Source organism: Lygodium microphyllum, chromosome 16 (genome assembly GCF_053477565.2).
Source record: "Lygodium microphyllum isolate KBCC chromosome 16, Lygodium_microphyllum_v1.1.10, whole genome shotgun sequence".
NCBI classification, from domain to species: Eukaryota; Viridiplantae; Streptophyta; class Polypodiopsida; order Schizaeales; family Lygodiaceae; genus Lygodium; species Lygodium microphyllum.
This window is the reverse complement of record NC_141150.1, coordinates 8702613-8720380: the sequence shown is the minus strand read 5'-3', so window position 1 is coordinate 8720380 and position 17768 is coordinate 8702613. Positions and strand designations below refer to the sequence as shown.

The following is a 17768-nucleotide window of genomic DNA, read 5'->3' as shown; positions in this document are numbered from 1 at the left end:
CGTCTATATTCACGTCTATACTCGCATCTATCTGAACAATAGACGCGCATATACACGCAAAAATAGATGCACACGTAAAAATTCAAACCGTACTTAAATCATTTCTTTTCAAACTGTGCCTTTCCTTTCCTGCATTTTTTGCGGTTCTGAAGCTTGAGTTTAGTCAACATGCAGTCTCTTCATGCCTCACCTAGTCTCTTCATGTCTCACCTCCTCATGACTTAGCTCTTCTTTCATTTCAAACACACAAGAAGGGAAAAAGGAAATCCAAGGAGAGGAAGAAAGAGAGAACAAGAAAGAGGAGAACAAGAAGAAGAAGCAGCAAGCAAGCAAGCATCAAGGGAGGGTAACTTACCAAGGAGAGAAAGAAGGAGAAGGAAGAAGCACCACCACCCGCCACACCAAACACCCAAGGTGAGTCTCTCTCTCTCTCTCTCTCTCTCTCTCTCTCTCTCTCTCTCTCTCTCTCTCTCTTTGTTTCTCTCTTCCTCTCTCTGCTCTGTCTGTGTATTTAGGATTTGTGATTCCATTATGTATTGCATTTTGTAAATCATCAATGGCGGTCGTCGGCCTAAAATCAGCCGGCTGAGCGCGTCTGATAGCGTGTCTACATCTCAGTGTAGACGCAGATATAGATGCAAAAAATGTTTCCTCTCTTAGCGTCTGAGGGTGTGTCTTAGAGCGCGTGTGCTGGCGCATGTGCTCTACAGTGTACATGCGATGATACACGCATTGCACAGAAGGTTGACCTGCAGTCTACACATGATTATACACGCGCATTGACTTGGGATGCGCGTCTGACAGTGCATCTATGCTGCATCTTAGATGCGTAGATAGACGCGTTGGACAGAAGGTTCACTCTGGAGCGCGTCTGAGGGCGTGTCTAACCTGCAATTTAGACACGGGGATACACGCGCCAGGTCTCCCAGTTCTAATAGTAAACAATATATTTTTGCAATGATGAATGTGACCAATCCCATGTTTGTGTTTATTAGTTTTCTTGTTTAAGAGAAGCATTAGCACTTAAGTGTTATGCTCAATGTCTAAAGAAAGCTCTTTGAAAATGTAGGTAATATATGATTTTTTTGTATGCAAATAAATTTATCTTTTTCCTGTGTTTTTTTTGCAGATGTCGTATCCTGGTTCATCTAGCAATGACCCGGATATGGATTGCATGAATGATACATTGACCTCCTTTGGTAGGGGGTCAATGCATTTTTTGGAGGTTTTCCTAGTAGGGAAGACTTCATAGGAGAGATGACCAGACACCTTGGCTGCTCTCCCACAGCGGACGAGGTGTTTAGTGTCATGTCTGGGATGCCTCTGGCATCTTTGCCTGGCACTACTTCCCAAACTCCATATGCAGGTACTCCACATGCAGGTACTCTATATGCAAGTACTCCATATGTAGGTACTCCACGTGCTCCATGTGCATCAGCTGAAGCACAAGCATCTGTAGAAGCACGTGCATCTGCAGAAGCTCGTGCATCCAACAAGGCAGAGGGTAGTCGACAGAGAGGGAGGAGGAAGAGTCAAGGGGGAGGAGGAGGCTTGTGTGGGGGTTGCCGAGGAGGTGGCGAGCAATCACCCTCACCAGTAGATCACGTAGAGGAGGTTGTACGCCAGTACTATAGAGTTACAGATGCTGGTGGCATCTTTCATCATGATGAGGGAAGGGATGTAATGGCGTACATGAGGAGTGTCATGCATGTGACATATAAAGATTGTTTCATTGCCTTCAAAAATCAGAAAAGCGGCTTGTGGCAGGAGGTGTTGAGGGCAGTCCATAGGAGGTACCCAAATCCTGAGGGTCAGTGATTCTCGGATGATTGGGGACGTACAAAAGTGAGGGATATGCTTCACAACAAAAGATCCCACCTCATGACACGGGCCATGGACTCACTACGGAGGCTGGAGGAGGGGTGTCGAGCCTATAGCCAACCACCTATGTGCCACCGCATTAGTGGAAGAAAGCTAAGAAGAAAGTAGCTGAGAAAGTGAAGAGTCGCTAGCACACAGAGGTGCGACGGATCCAAATGGAAACCATGGGATCGTCGCATTACGGATCGGGCAGCAGAGAGTCGTGGGAGGCAGAGTTTGTAAGTATATTTTGATTTCTAGTTTTTTTTTAAATTTATATTTCTTTCAATTCTTTATATATTTTAGTCTAATATATTGTGACTCATAATTGTTTGTATATCTCTAAATGTTTTGCAGACTACCATCGTTGGTAGGACACCTACTCCTAGAGAGGTAGGTTACCATCAGGCCATAACCGTGCAGTGACATGGCTGCACTTATATGAGGAGGGTCTCATCACTAAGGACCAATACAACTGGGCCATGAGGATTCGACAGCCAGAGGAGGTATGTTTTTCTTACTTTCCTATTAAAATTATAGCTAATTATAACTTTTCACCTTGTCTATGTAAGCAACCCAGATCTTTTGTGTGTGTAGGCGAACCCGGATGTAGAGCATAGCGAGGAGGGGGATAGCGACGCTAGTAGCCATGGTGGTACTAGCGAAGATGTTTCCTCTTCAGATTCGTAGAGGAGCACCATACCTCCTCATAAGGCCTTTATTTCTTGTATATGTATGATATCTCTTTGAGCCTACTGCTTGTGGCCACGCTTTAGGTTGCAAGCACTTAAACTTCCCTTGTAAATGCTTTTGATATATAATGAATACATGGACTTTTATTTTCAATTCTCGTGCCCGTAAGATACATTGTCTTTTTCCTAAATACACAATCTAATGTATGGGAGGGGAAAAAAAAAAACCAAAGAGCATGTGGTTGCTTACCACATGCTCTCTGGTTGCTCTTTGGTTTTTTTTTTCCAGTTCTGTTTTGCGCATCTATCAGCGCGTCTAAATTGCAGATAATTCGTGTTTATACGCGCGTCTATAATGCAGACTACACGTGCTTATACACGTGATTCATAATTAAAATTTAAAAAAGAAAGTAAATATCTTTTTAAAAAAATGATATTTTTTGTTTTCCGTTCGCGTCTATCAGTGCTTGTAAAAGCGCGTCTACTAGCGTGTCTATATACGTGTGTATATGTGCGTCTATTGCACGTCTATTTTTGTGTGTAAATTCATTGATACATGCGATTATAGACGCGAAATGGTAGACGCACAAATAGACGGGTGGATAGACGCGCCCGTAAGAATTTCTCTATATTCAAAAATCGCGTCTAAATGTGCATCTATGAGGCCTTTTTGTTGTAGTGTCGAAGAACATTGTTCGTTATCTAAATGTCGAACCTCCACATCATTGACCTTGATGTTTTCAAGCACTTGGCCAACTCAATGAGATCTTTGAGATTATTTTCTTGTCTAAAAAGAATGGCTTCCTACGCTAGAAGCATGCCATTTGGAGCCTGAAGATTTCTCTTGATAAAGTACATACTTACTACCAGTAGAAGAGCTGCCATGGTTTGTGGCTTGGCTTTATCTCCATACATCGCAACCCCAGCCATGTAGTCCTAGAACATAGAGCATCTGAACTCTGCATTCTTACTCGTTGAAGTTCATCCTTCCCCTCATGTCAAATACACTGCGCTTTTTTTTCTGGTGTCTTTTTTCAGCATACCACACGCCATTCTCTCCTGCTTTTTCAAAAATAGCCGGCTAATTTCTCCTTCCCTCTGCATTCCGTAACACAAAAGCACGCTCCTTCAACTCAGTCAATTGATTGTTCGCAATGTGTGTGTTAGAAGCATAACCATTCTCCACTATTTGAATATGAAGCAGCTTGCCTTGCTGAAGAAACGCTACAGTAGAGAAAAGCCTTCAAGGCTCAAAGGAATGTGGCCTCATCTGGCAGTAAACCATCATGTAGCATTTGTTGATATAGGTTGAAAGTCTCCTCACCACATCCATGCATAGCATATCCTTCCATCATGACATTCCAAGTCACCACATCTTTTCTTGATATGCAGCTAAATACCCTGCCTACTTTCTCTAGGCTTTTTGATGTGGCATACATGTCAATAAGGCTATTGCAAATCATTACACTAGATTCAAACCCACGTTCAACTATGTGACCATGAATTATCTGACCTTGTAGCAAGGATTCTATGTTGGCTGTCAAAAGGAATTTGTACGTGATCTCATCAAGTTCAACTCCTCCATGTTGCATCTCCTGCAAAAGTTCAACAGCCCTCTGGCCAAGATCATGCTCTGCACACCCTGCCCTAGAAAAGTGACTTAACAGTGCAGAGAGCTTTCAAAGTACTTATAAATGTGATCCTGTTTGGTTCCACATTTTCTTCTAGCATTGAAGTAGTACCACAACTTTATGGCCATTCTCTTATTGAGCATGGCCAGCAATAAAGGTATTCCAAGCTACAATATCACGCTTCTGTAGCTTATGAAATAGAGATGTTGCATCTTCAAGATTGTGACATTTTGCGTACAAGTCAATTAGAGTGTTGGTAGCACACACATCAGTGTCCAACCCAGACTCCACAATGTCCCCATGAATCAGTTTAGCCTCATACAAAGCTGTAATATTTGAGCAAGCTTTGAGAATACTTACAAATGAAATGGCATTGGGAGTTCCCCCTTCATGCAGCAATCTCCTGTAATAATCAAGTGCAGTCTGACCTTCTCCGAGAAGAATACATCCTGAGATTATTGAATTCCACGTCACGAGGTCCCGGTTAATGAATTTTTCAACAGCCCATTCTCCTTCTAAATTGTTTGTAACAAATACCAGATTCACTCCCAAACAACACTTATCTCTTCTGTGAAATTGAACATGAACCAACTACAACGTCTAAATATGTACAAAGTAACAAATGTCACACACAAACTTTTTTGTGGATTCCACACCTCGGATGCACAGCAGTACGACACTGGTATGAAGGAACAACTCGACAAGCTCTATTGATGTCAAGCATCTCCCTGAAGCTGCTCCCAACCCACAAGTAGGACAGTACCTGGTAACTAGGACAATACCTGGCGAAGCTCTGTTGATGTCAAGCATCTCCTAACCCATAAGCAGGACAGTACTTGGCAATCCCAACCTAGTTACAAGTTGTCTTCATTTGCAAACAAGTGTAAGATGAATATCTTCTCTCTTACTTCAAGTAGTTGTTGTAGTTTGCCTTCACAAATGGAGCCAATGATATCTTCCTTTACCTCTTTCAAGTAGACTAGCAAAACCACCACTTTTGATGCTTGTAGACATTTGACTACAAAACTTGTCCTTGTAAGAATCAACTCAATTTTGCATCTCTTCAAATTTGATCCACTATACTAAAAAAACCATTTTGAAGAAAATGACAAGAAAATTTCTTAAAACTTACCTGAGAATTTGTGGTTACTTCCTTTGTGTCTCCTCCTTCATATACAAGTTTGTTCAGACCTATATTTGCTATGCTACTCCTGATGGCTTTCACAACTTCTGTATTTCACGGCTTTCACAGCTTGTGTGTGCTTGCACACATGCATGTATACTGATTTCCCTATTAGGGTTTTCCTTGTACAAACACATAAAAAATCATGAGAGGATCCGTGTGAAAAAAGAGCCAAGAAAGTTATGGTGTATATGAGTAATCAGAATAGCTTTGACAAATTAAGAAGACTCAAACAAAAGAGAGAGAGAGAATATATGCCATCTCATCTGGAGCATCATGCTTCTAGCCTGGTAAACTATACACCTTTCTCTCTTTTTTTTCTAGTTCCTCCTTGGAGCCTTTACTCTTCTTTGAAACATCCTTTGATGATGATACTTTGCTTATTGAAACAGAAACCCTGCATATGCAGGAAATATCAGTACACATAGTCAATGTTAGATGAGAAAACCACACACCATCCTAGTCCTTGAAATATCAGTACACATAGTGAACGTTAGATGAGAAAACCTCACAACATCCTTGATAACCAATGTCACCTCTATAACCAATAACTATTTTTTTAATTAGTAGCAACAACACTAGTAGTCCTCAGTTTTATCACTGTAAATCATAGCAACTCCATGCCATGGATCAAGAGAGCTCAACCTAGTAGACAAACTATAAGAACATATATTTATCCTTGCAACTATAGATTGAGATACTCAAGTTTTGAGATGGAATGGAATATCCCAATCATGGCAAACATGTCGTCTCCAACTCTCACTTGTAATTTCTGAAAGATAGGACCAATTTAAAGCTTTTGTCTGTCATATACCAATACATCTTCTCCATGAGATAGGATGAAATATCTAAACGTATCCCCTCTCTCAATCATTCTAGCCCATCTCTACACTTTGAATACATTTTCCTTTCACATCTGCAACTTCTACTTCTCAATAGTTGGGTAAGTACAAGATGGAGACCCTTTTCAAAAAAACAATCTAACTACTTCTATCTCTTTGATAGCCCCAACATGCTCTTGAAATAATTTAACATGTCATACAAATACAAGGAAGAATATGGATTTTTTTAAAAAAGTATATATGTCATGTATGGTAGTCTACATCACCCATAACCATGCCCATGTTCAGACTACACCCCCTTGGTTACTACATCCAAGAATGCAATAGTGAACACATCCTCCCCTTTACATTCTTGAGAACATTGTGTCTAGATGACATGTCAAATCCTATCATGTTGCATATCTAGTAGAAAAGAATATTTGCTTTTCCCCAACCAACATGTGCTCCAATGATGGAACTACAAGAAGCTACATCCCATTCAAACATATTGTTGAAATCCTCCAAGGAACTTCCTAGGCTGCCACATTAAGCATATATCATGACAAGAAAATTAGCAAATTGTATGTCCACCTCAATTCCATTATCCAAATTCCATAATACATCTTATAGATGTAGATATCCCATCGAGAAAGAATAGATTATCTAGATGTATCATTTTCTTTGGAATTTCATAAGAAAGTGGCAATACTTCTTGATTGTGCCCTTTATTGAGCATGTGCTTCAATCATGTGTGTCCATGGAATCACATCATTGTTAGGAATTTGGGAAAAAACACTCTGTTAATAAATAAGGCTGCCACATTTGCCATCTAGAAAAATCAATGCCATTTTAACAACACTATCACCCCCTCCAAAGGTTCTTTTACACAATGAAACCATTCACAAAGAGACAGATTGCAAGCACTCACCTTTTGAATGAGAGCAATAACCTTCATTTGAGACAGGGTTGTCGGGGTCAAGTACATCCAAATGATATTCAATTCTTGCCAATGTATTCGCTTCATTGTAATCGCTGGTTCCCATCCGTGGAATCAACCCATGAACATAATTGATGGACATAAACAAGATCTATGCTCACTGTAATCACTGGTTCCCATCCTTGGAATCAACCCATGAACAGAATTGATGGACATAAACAAGATCTTGCCAATGTATTCGCTTCACTGTAATCGCTGGTTCCAATCCTTGGAATCAACCCATGAATAGAATTGACAAACATAAACAAGATCTATGCTCATTGATAATCAAAAAACGGACAGGTCCTGATAGATAAACATTCAAGAAATTGGCATTTGCATGCTGAAAATGCATTTTAATGCAATAATTACTCGCTCCAGTTGTCCCCTCCCACATTAAACCCTACTGTGCTAAAAGCCGAGAGCTTGTGTCGATCCACAATCTGTGTCTTCCCACTATCGCACGCATAAATATCAGGCCCCTGCATTCTTGTATTGCACGCAAGTTCCTTGAAGTTATCGAAGCTGCTTTGGCTATGCTTAGCTATCTAGGCAACATTCTCATTATTAACCTCAACAGTATCATGGCTAGAACCATGACGGTACCCTAGGCGGCTCTCTTGTTCCTCCTCCTCCTCAATGCCAATCCATCGTAAGGCCAATTGTGAGCTTTATGATTGCACTATTACGGAGGTAAAGGACATCCCAAATGTCATAATCATCATTACAATTGTTATCCTCGTGAGTGTTTTGAAAGGTTGGATAGCTACATTTGGAGTTAGGAATGGTACTTTCTTCACTTGGAACAAGTATGAGAATGCAAGAGAGAAGAGAATCCAAAACTTGCAAGAAACAGTTGTCTTGAGAACCCAACTCTACCATGGTTTTTGGACACTCACACAATTTCTTCAATATATTGGAGCCATCTAAAGTTAATGGTAAGATAACTTGTTCTTGCCAAATTCGAAGCCTTTTTAAGGGTAGAGACAAACCAATTATGGTATAACAAAGACAAAACCAATCAAATTTCTCAAGAAACTTTATCTAGACATCCTCCCTCAAAGTTGGCTACATAAATAAATACTTTTTAAGGAAGTTTGGAGAAGTCTCACAGCCTTGCAAGGATCTCATCAAGTCATTGCACAAGGCTTTGAACATTACAATTCGTTAGTCAATAAGCTCCTCTAGTTCTACATGTACGTTCCCAATCTCTTATTAGGGTACAAGCACTTAGGTGTTTGCATGTACATGATGGCTCATTGGGTCTTATTGGGGTACAAGCACTTAGGTGGCATCCTCTCAAAGTGGTTGGATAAATTGTATTTGGAGGACTTGGGTAGTAAGTATTTAATAATATATTTATTGAAGTCTAAGATTTGTTATATTAGATTAAATGCATAGTGAAAATTAAATGTACTTAGTGATTTGAGATTGTTCATGCATTGCATTGAGTTTTGAGTTTTCCTTTCTTATGAGTTTTGGGGCCATTATTTTGTGAGGTTGAATGCTGACATTCTTTTAAGTGATTGATTATTGCATGTACATCGTAACTCCTTTGTATCAAAATCCAAAATATATGTTTGGCCGTACTAAAAGTCATGGATTCTGTTTAATAAATTGTGGAAGCATTGTTTCATGTCAAGAACCTAAGTTAGACCACCACAAAAAAATGATGAAGAGCCAAGAAGAGGAGTGAAAACCATCTAAGAAATCTCACAAAAAATATTTCCCTTAGAACAAGCATTACCTATATTAGTTCCATTTTCCTTCCACACGGTCTAATAGAATGAGTTCTAACTTGCTTAAATCCACTTTTTTTGCACTAACAAGTTCAACTTTGGCCTTTTAGGATCATGATGGATTCTATCCTTGAAACATATAGCTATTGTCACATGATTTGTTGCTACTTGCAAAATATTGCAAGTAAATTGTGTGTGCTATAGAATATGAAGGACAACTAGATGGGCTATGGGTATAGGCAGCAATGCATCTTATATAACCATTTTTCAATCTATGAGTCCCATTTTTATTTCTTTATAAGACAAACTTCCATGTGCACTCTTACCATGTCATTGGCACTCTATGTTCATTCCAAACTACTTGGGACTAGGGGCAATCCCTTAACAAGTGCTTGGTACATTCCTTGTTATTCCTACAGGATAAACACCATGAGGGTACCTTAACAATCTTGGAGATCCTAGCTCTAATAGGTGGCCTGTTGATTGTCATGTGCCACTGTATCAGTGCATTTGATTTTTTTGACTTCATAGCCCACCGCACCTTTTGAGCTCTCTTTGTCCATGTTGATGGTCTACTATATGGGAATTCCTTCCTCCCTTCTACCTAGGTCTTCATAGCCAATTGGGTGGATGGGCCTTTAATATCCCTTTCTTTCTTGCACACCCAATTGGGTTGCCTATGGGGGATGTTATAAGCTTAGCTAGGTGCACCAATTTGGGGGTTGGTGCAGTTGACCATTGGGTTTTGTGTCCGGATGTGACCTTATAGAGCCAATGACTTTCTCTCTTTGTAAGGCCAATTGATGAGAAATTGATCAGATGTAGTTCTTTCTAGGTTCCTCCATCCCTAAGATCCAGCCCTTGATATGGATAGCATCAAGTTTTTTTCGATTGGGGGGAAGCTCCCCTCTTGTAGGATAACATTCTTGGGTTGTGGTGAATTGTGTGATTTTAATTGGGAGATTCTAGCCAATAATATCAAACCACTTGGATTCTAGCCAATTGCCCCTCGTAATTAGAGAGGACTCAATCCAATCCCTTAAAAGGTGTACCCACAGTTGATTAGAAAGAACCTTCTTAAGTAGACCAAAGAGCAATCTATTGGCCTTGTTTGGGAGGGACTCTAATCCAAAGCCCCCATCCTCCTTATCAATTGTCATGGTATCCCAGGAGATTTGGGCCAGACCACTTCCATCATGTCTCTTCCATATAAACTATTTGAACATTGTTTCTACCTACTCCATAATGTTGTGCTGATTGGAAGGAGAGCCCATATATATAGTGTTTGATGTAAGGATTGACTTGACCACCATCAACCTACTTGTGAGAATTAGTTGGTTCTCTCTCCACTTAGCTACCTTCACCTCCACTTTATCTTTATGACACTGGAATTATTGTTTGATGTTGACCCCAACACCTAAGGGATATCCTAAGTACCTAACAATCTACCTAGTACCTATTAGCCTAAAACCATATGCTTCCAGCCATTACTAATGTCCTACATCAAACACCTAAGGGTTATCCCAAGGGCCAATGGGCATCCTTGTCATATCGACCTCTTGAGGGGGAAGGGGGGAAGCCAAACCATTAACCCATCATAGAGGGCAAGGCATTGGAGAACAATGCTGAGACCATCTTAATGAAAATTGTTCTAAATCCAAAGGCATCAAGCGTAGTAGTGATAAATCTCCAGTTGACTCTATGATAAGCTTTATCGAGGTCCATATTGACCAAGACAAAGTTGATTTGGTAAATCAGAGCCTCATCTATATCAAGCACGAGGTTCATAACCACATTCTATATAGAGCACCCATGGATGAAACCACATTTTCTCTGGTAGACCACTTTGGACAACAATAACCTAATTCTCAAAGCCAAAGTTTTGGCTAGAACCTTGTATGCAAAGGGGAACATTATTAATAGGCCTCTAGTGAGTTGGCTTGCTTCTCTTAAAGGACTTGGGCACTAATTTAATGAGCCCTCTATTGTAAATGGGGAGGGACCATTAGATGTCTTACCTAAGAGGATCACCCTAAGGGAGACCAACAAGGGGATATGGTTGGACACCATCTTTGAGAGGATGGAAAGGACTCGAAGACCATTGGAGATCCACCATGCATGAATATTAGCATGGCACCTATACAAGCGGGTAGTGCACCATGTGGTTCCGTGGTGTCTGTTGTGCCAAGTAAACACATCTTCCACCTTCTTGTGCTGCACTAGGGTTGAACAGAAGGTTTAAGGTGGTCCCAACTATCCTTGTGACACAATATATATCTTGTGTATGTGCGATTTTAATAAATAAGTGTATATGCAAACACATGATTATCTAGACATTAGATATATAAACCATGCATGAGAATATGAATAAATATTTGGGATATGAAAAAATTACATTCACAAGTTTACACCTTGATAAATTTGCAAGTTTCCTATGTTCCCATAATAGAATCTTTGCAATACTACATCAGATTAAAAGTTCTACACATCATGCGATTAGTACATAAAACTATGTTTGGTATAAACAATAGCTATATGAGATGGTTTTTCTATCATTGCCTACACATGAAAAGTTTCTTTGAAATGCAAAGCATGCAAGAGGAGATTGAGATGTAAGCTACATTAATAGTTGTCCAAGACTTAGTAACATAGGTTCGGGTTCAACACATTAGCATAATATGGTTTTAAGAAGTGTTACTTAGCTTATTATGATAATGACTATTTTCTATGACGTATAAGTTATAAGATTTATTTGCTAAGTAAACACTTATTTTACTAGTTATAGATGCCTTTATATTTATCTAATAAAATTGAAATCCTCAAAACTCCCTACATGGTAACTAGAAAAATGCATGCATTTGCTAGATACTAGTCTATTTACTAGTTCTAACTTCATTTTTATATAGTAAAACTAAAAACCTAGTGGAGATCTAAAAGTCCCTACTTGCGAAGTAGAAAAAATTACACATTTACTAGATGCGAGTCTTTTCACTATCTAGTTTAGTGTCTAAAGCTTCTTACGGAATGCCGTCCACATAAGAGGATGATCAGTGATCTTGCATATGACATACCACCATAAAGAAGCTTTGTTGATAAATTTATGTGAAGCACACTTGATTTTATCATTTTTAGTATAACTTTTATTATCAAAATATGATTTGAATTGACTTAGTGAAGAGATAACCTTACAACATCTTTAATATTATTGCTAGTATTAAATTTAAAGATACGTTTGCTTATCTTCACAGATGGATTCATTTCAAGCGTGGAATTGATCTTGGAGACCATAGCATCATCGACAGAATAAATTTGGCATGTAGAAAACTTAGGATATCATAGCTCTTGCTCGAGTTGGGCTCAATGTTGACACTCTTCTTCTAGTTGCATGGCCAATGAATCTATGTATTGCTCCATGGTTGGTTTAAACACAATATTAGTGAGTTTGGGAATCTCCCAATTCCCATTTTTTGAATACTAAAAAGGTGGCACCCGGATAACATGCCTATAAGTTTCTCAGAACCATATGATGTGGCCTATCATTGGAAAGCGCTTGAAAAATAGAATCTATTGAGCTATAGAGCGCTTGATTTGGAGTTATAGTGTTCAAGTTATGACAAATCCAAAGATTTGACCATGTGTCCCAAACTTATGGGAAATTTCCATATTCCCCAATATGGTGTTTTTAGGAAGTGGTGATGTGGAGTCTAAATTTGTAGTGCTCGATAATCCTTCCGAAGACATGGTGATTGCTTAAAACTTGGTGAAACTATCCAAATAATAGAGATGCCTTGTAATTAAAGAGTCGCTTTGCTCATGGTAAGAAAACTTTGGTGTGTAGGTATCAAAATAAAGAGCAGCTTCTTGACAAAATTACGAGATGGAATAGGCAAGAAAGACAAAAAAATTTTATAGTATTTTGATGAAGTTTTGAAATCTTGGAGTGACTGCACAAGAATCTCCTCTCTTGTGAGAAATGTAAGTCAATTGTCATTTAGGCAGATCAATGAAGCGTGTAGTTGACGATAACAAAAAACGACCCCCCACAAAATTCAAAAGAAGCTTTAAGCTTCTTAAAGCTTAAGCTAAGCTTAAGAAAATAAAGATTAATTAAGATCTCTTAATCTTCTTTGGCCAGAAAAACTCCAGAATGATGGCAGCATGGTAAGGAGAGAGGATTTTTTAATGTTGGACTAGACTTAGAAATTTTTGCATAGATATAGGGGGTTTGGGGAGGATTTTGGAGCCTTGGGAATCTAGCATGAAGTTGGTTTTGGGTTGAGTTAGACCGTAAAGGCCAATTTTTCCAACAAGCTTGCATTCGCATAAGAGGATAGGCGATTGGAAGCCCTAGATGTAGGCTGGGCTCTGATATCACTGTTCCACACATCAGATGGAAAAATTGCACACAGGGAGCAGAAGAAGCTCTACCTCACACTCTTTTACTCATAAAAATGAAAGCATGACTCGTAAAAATCAAAACAAACTTAAAGAATAGTAAAGAAAAATTGAGCAACACACTATTGGGTGCAATCTCCCCCCTACATGGAGTGGGTATCTCCTCCATGCCATATTTATAATATTAAAATGAATCTTGCTTTGCTTGAAGATAGGCCCTTTATAATCACTATTTTTATAAAATAATTTGATTTTACTAAATAAATGATTGCAATCAATTACACAACTCACAACTATTGAGAGTCGTAAAATATTTCCAGAATACCTTCAATATATCTCTAAAATCTCATGTATTAATAAATATTTACAAAGAGGGTATATGCACTCCTTATTATACACAACGATGCAACTATTTGTATAATACAACAAAGAAGTTTATAGAATAAAGTGTGGTTGCTATGTGCATCCAATTCATCTTGCTCTACACATTAGCTCTGCCAAAGATTTGGAAAATCATGTTAGAAAAATAATTAATTGAATAAATATAGCTACCCATAATAAATCAAATAATCATTGGAATTTCATTAAATAATCAAATCTTGTAGATGTTAATGCTTGACACATAAATATTGTGATATCACCCATGTACGGCTTCCCCACAGTAACACATGCAAGTCTCACACTCGAAAAGGATAGGCATCCTCATCATGCTTCTGCCCAAGACAAAAATTAATTAGCTCTTGGAAACATGCATAGCGGTAAGAGAGAACCATTCAAGGCACTCATCCTGTCAACGTGCACACAAAGGAGAAACATTGAAGGTGCTCACCCCTCCTATAGGTGCCACCTAGCAACATATTTGGAAAGTATAGTTGTGACCTTGTATATTACATGGATTGAGATATTGGTCCTTGATTTGGCATTATTAGGGCTTGATACGTTACATTTCTTGGATCCTGAATACTTAGTCCAATTGTGAGAATTATCTTTAGATATTAAAATTCTTTGTCATACTTTGAGTAAGAATAGACCTAGTAACTAATGATATGTTTGACATGTCGTTATCATGTGTGTGACTTATGTAGAGCTTGGAAAAATGATCGTATTTTTGGGTAAGACTATTCCTTGGTTATAAGGTATAGAAATCAAAATTTGTGGTTGGGGGGTTGCTTTTCGTGTAGTTGTCATAGTTATCATAAGCCAAAACTACTCCTTGAAAGTGTCCACTTGGTTTTTCATGCATATGATCTACTGTTTTTAGTGTATGTCTACATTTGGAAAATTGTGTCCTACTGTGAGTAGATAGGTCTTTAAAGAGGGATGCATTCTTTCAATTACATAGTATTATCATTGGATCTCTATATCCCTAGTTTATGAAAGAATAGTCCACTACATTATAGTTTTCTATATTTGGGCTTTTAATTAAAATAGATGTCTTAGAGATCTTCAAGTTTGTGCAATATACTATGTGTAGTGGTTTGCTACAAATAGATACTCACCATTCTACAAAAGTAATTTTTGTTTGAATGGATTCCCCAACTTAAATGAAATATGAGAAGCTTCACAAATTCACTATGGCATATTGTGGAGATTGACAACAAATAGATGTAACACTACTTGTGATTTCAACTAATCAGTATTTTGGATAAATTTGCAACTTTTGCAACGAGATGAGATAGAACATAGATATTCCACATTGAGTAATAACAAGTAATAATGTGATTAATATGAGGCTTCATTCATGGAAGAATGTGTATAGCTTCTTTGTAGGGTAGGCTACCAACCATGCTTAGATGAGTCGTCATATATGTCGTCGCTATTTAAGAAGAGTTGTAGAGTCACGTTAGTTGATGCGATCATCGCTAGAGTAAGCTCTATAGCGTAGAGTACATAGGGTCCAAGTAATGATTGCAAAGAGGGTGTCGTTAGTAGCCTCAACATAGCCTTGCAAGGATGGATTCCATGTAATGATGTTGTGAGATAATTGTACACGATCCTTCTCCCTGTCCTTGATCATAGCACAAGCTTGAGAGAGAGCTTCTTGGAAGTCCATGATCTTGTGAGTTGGGCAAGAAACCATTCGGTCATTCTGATAGTGCAATATTGCGATTAGGTTGATGTAGTCCCCTTTACAGTACTCCGCATTAAACAAAAGAACATCATTGATCCAAAGCACTTGATCAGCCATGGCTTGATATAGGTTTTCCAAGAGTGGTTGTGATAAAGCCTCATCGTCAAGCTCCATGTTAACGTCAAAATCACAAGCAACGAGGCAAATCCGAGCAGCCCCATCGTTACGACGAAGGGAGATGTATTGCTGGAGGCTAGGGAGCTTGTTCTCCTCTCTCAATGCTACAATAAGCATCACACCGGTGAGATAGTCCACAACTGCTTCCTGCACACGCTTGTAGTGCTTAGGCGACATGCCTTGAGCTTGCATATCAGCAGCCCACTACACTCCCATCTCGATCACCAACTCTTGTTGGGATGATTGGTCTTTGGAGACGCCTGTATCAAAGAAACGGCCCGTATTTCTTTAAAGTTAGTGCTAAGTTTTGATATTGTAACACTCGGAATGAAAGTAACGGGCGGGTAAAAACATCTTTCCTAGCGTAAATGAAGAAGATGGGTCATTCAATGGAAGCCTCATTCGAGGTCCCCATGGAAGCCTCCTTGAGCCTTGTTATGGAAATGGTATACCTTTAGGCTCATTCGTAAGGGAGCTGTGGAACACGTCGGTAAGGCCGGCCGCGGCCACGGCAGCGGGCCCAAACATCGTCATGAGCTGGCGCGAGCAGAAGGCGCGAGCACACTCGAGGTTGAGGCCGAGGACGTGCTGGCCGTCATCGAAGAGGTCATCTAGCAGGAATATCCAGTGCAGGAGTTTCACCAGGGTGAAGGAGCGGGCCTTTGAGTTGCCGCTGGGGTACAGCAAACACGACAGGCTGGCGTAGTTCATGTCCAGAAGATTTTGAAGCTGCTTGTGGGGGAGGCCATGGGCCTTAAAGAGTCCGGTAGTCCACTCGCGGCTCTGCTCCTCCGGCGACGTCGGAAAGGGATGGCATCTACGGTCCAAGGGGCAGTATTGCAGAAACTCATCATGACCAATATTAGTCATAATTCCGTCGCCACCGGCGATCATCAGCGGCTGGTTCTTGTCCATTGCGCTCTCTCTCTCTCTCTCTCTGTCTCTGTGTAATACGCTGCTTTCTTCACGAATACGCTACTCCATCCCCCATATATTTATGCTCCTTGTTGTGGGCCAGCCAGTGCAGTCGCAGATATCTCCCAGCGGCAAGCTCTCTTGGCGAAAATTGATTAAAACCGTGCATCAATGCCGCCCATTGAGAATAACTAGGCGGTGCAAATGACGACAATGCGGCGGACTCAGACAGCTGCGGTTCAAAGAGGATCAGCCCTCCATTTTATGGCTGGGGTCCGGTCTTCTTGACTTAAGCGAAAGGGATGATCGCTATTTCTTCCTACTCTAGGTCGGTGGCTCTAGGCTTACGCATGCAGCAGCGCCACGTTACCATTTAGCCTGTGGTGGTTTGCTGTTGTCGGGATGCAGGCGCTGTAACCATCACATGGTAACACAAGGGAAGAAAAAGTAACATTCTCGAAAGAGTAGACTCGCCTTAGCATGCTATGTACCTTTCGACCGTGAAGTAGGTAGGCTTCAGGTACTCTCCTCAACAATCCTTTTTCTATCGCCAATTCATGCTTTGAAATGATAGTTACTTTGAAATATTTGGATGACTCTGATTGTGATTCTGGTTGTGTCACTCTTACAAATTGTATTTCCACTAGTATATATGTAACACACACTAGAAGGAAGATGGTTGCAGATGTGTTTTGTGAATTAGGAAAAGAAGTTTGGGGCACATCTACAATTGCGTTCATTTCTAGATTTGAAGACCAGATTTGAGTATTTGGATTACAAAATCTCAGTTGAAAAGCATGAAATGCTCATGTATGATGGTCTTCACAGCCCATACATGAGCATTCACTCTAAATGCAAACTCACCCAATACGCTTCAAACATAGCTCATGAAAATCACCATTCTTCCCTCATTGTCAACAGTAGGAAACATGCATAATCCATCTATCAACACATCTTCAAGCAGCTCATGTTTTTGTGTCAATGCTTCAACCTTAGAAGCTTGTTCATATGCTAAATAAACCAAGGACCAAGCCTCAATAGGATCAACAGTTTATAGAGACCAAATGAAGAGCTTTGACTTCACTTGGAGGTCATCATCTTCTTCGTCATGTCTGACTTTTTCCTTTTCATAGTGCGGAATAGTTATTCTCCATCTTCCACAGCCTCATGGATGAGGCTCTGATAGCATGTTTGAAGTCAGAGAAGAGTTGGAGCAAAAAGCAGAGAGCTCTCACTCATCTCTTGCATTATCTTAACACATAACTTAAATGATTGTTTGCAACCTAAGGTCTCAACGACCATTCATAC

General features: G+C 39.7%; 1 protein-coding gene across 1 annotated transcript; it reads right to left on the bottom strand.

Moving 5' to 3' along the window:
• Positions 1–15040: 15040 nt before the first annotated feature.
• Positions 15041–16506, bottom strand: LOC148022509 (uncharacterized). The gene is made up of 2 exons (XM_087695078.1): positions 15998–16506; positions 15041–15805 (listed from the first exon to the last, which is right to left on the bottom strand). Exons 1-2 carry the CDS (start codon positions 16458–16460, stop codon positions 15750–15752), a joined length of 519 nt encoding a protein of 172 aa, XP_087551204.1. The 5' UTR covers positions 16461–16506; the 3' UTR covers positions 15041–15749.
• Between the last annotated feature and the right edge of the window lie 1262 nt (positions 16507–17768).

What these genes read in the sequence shown, in the direction of transcription:
- LOC148022509 (XM_087695078.1), bottom strand. Translation starts at nt 16,460, where the DNA reads ATGGACAAGAACCAGCCGCTGATGATCGCCGGTGGCGACGGAATTATG. An exon ending in CCTTACGAATGAGCCTAAAG is followed by an intron (nt 15,806 to 15,997) that starts GTATACCATTTC and finishes TCTTTGATACAG; the next exon opens with GCGTCTCCAAAGACCAATCA.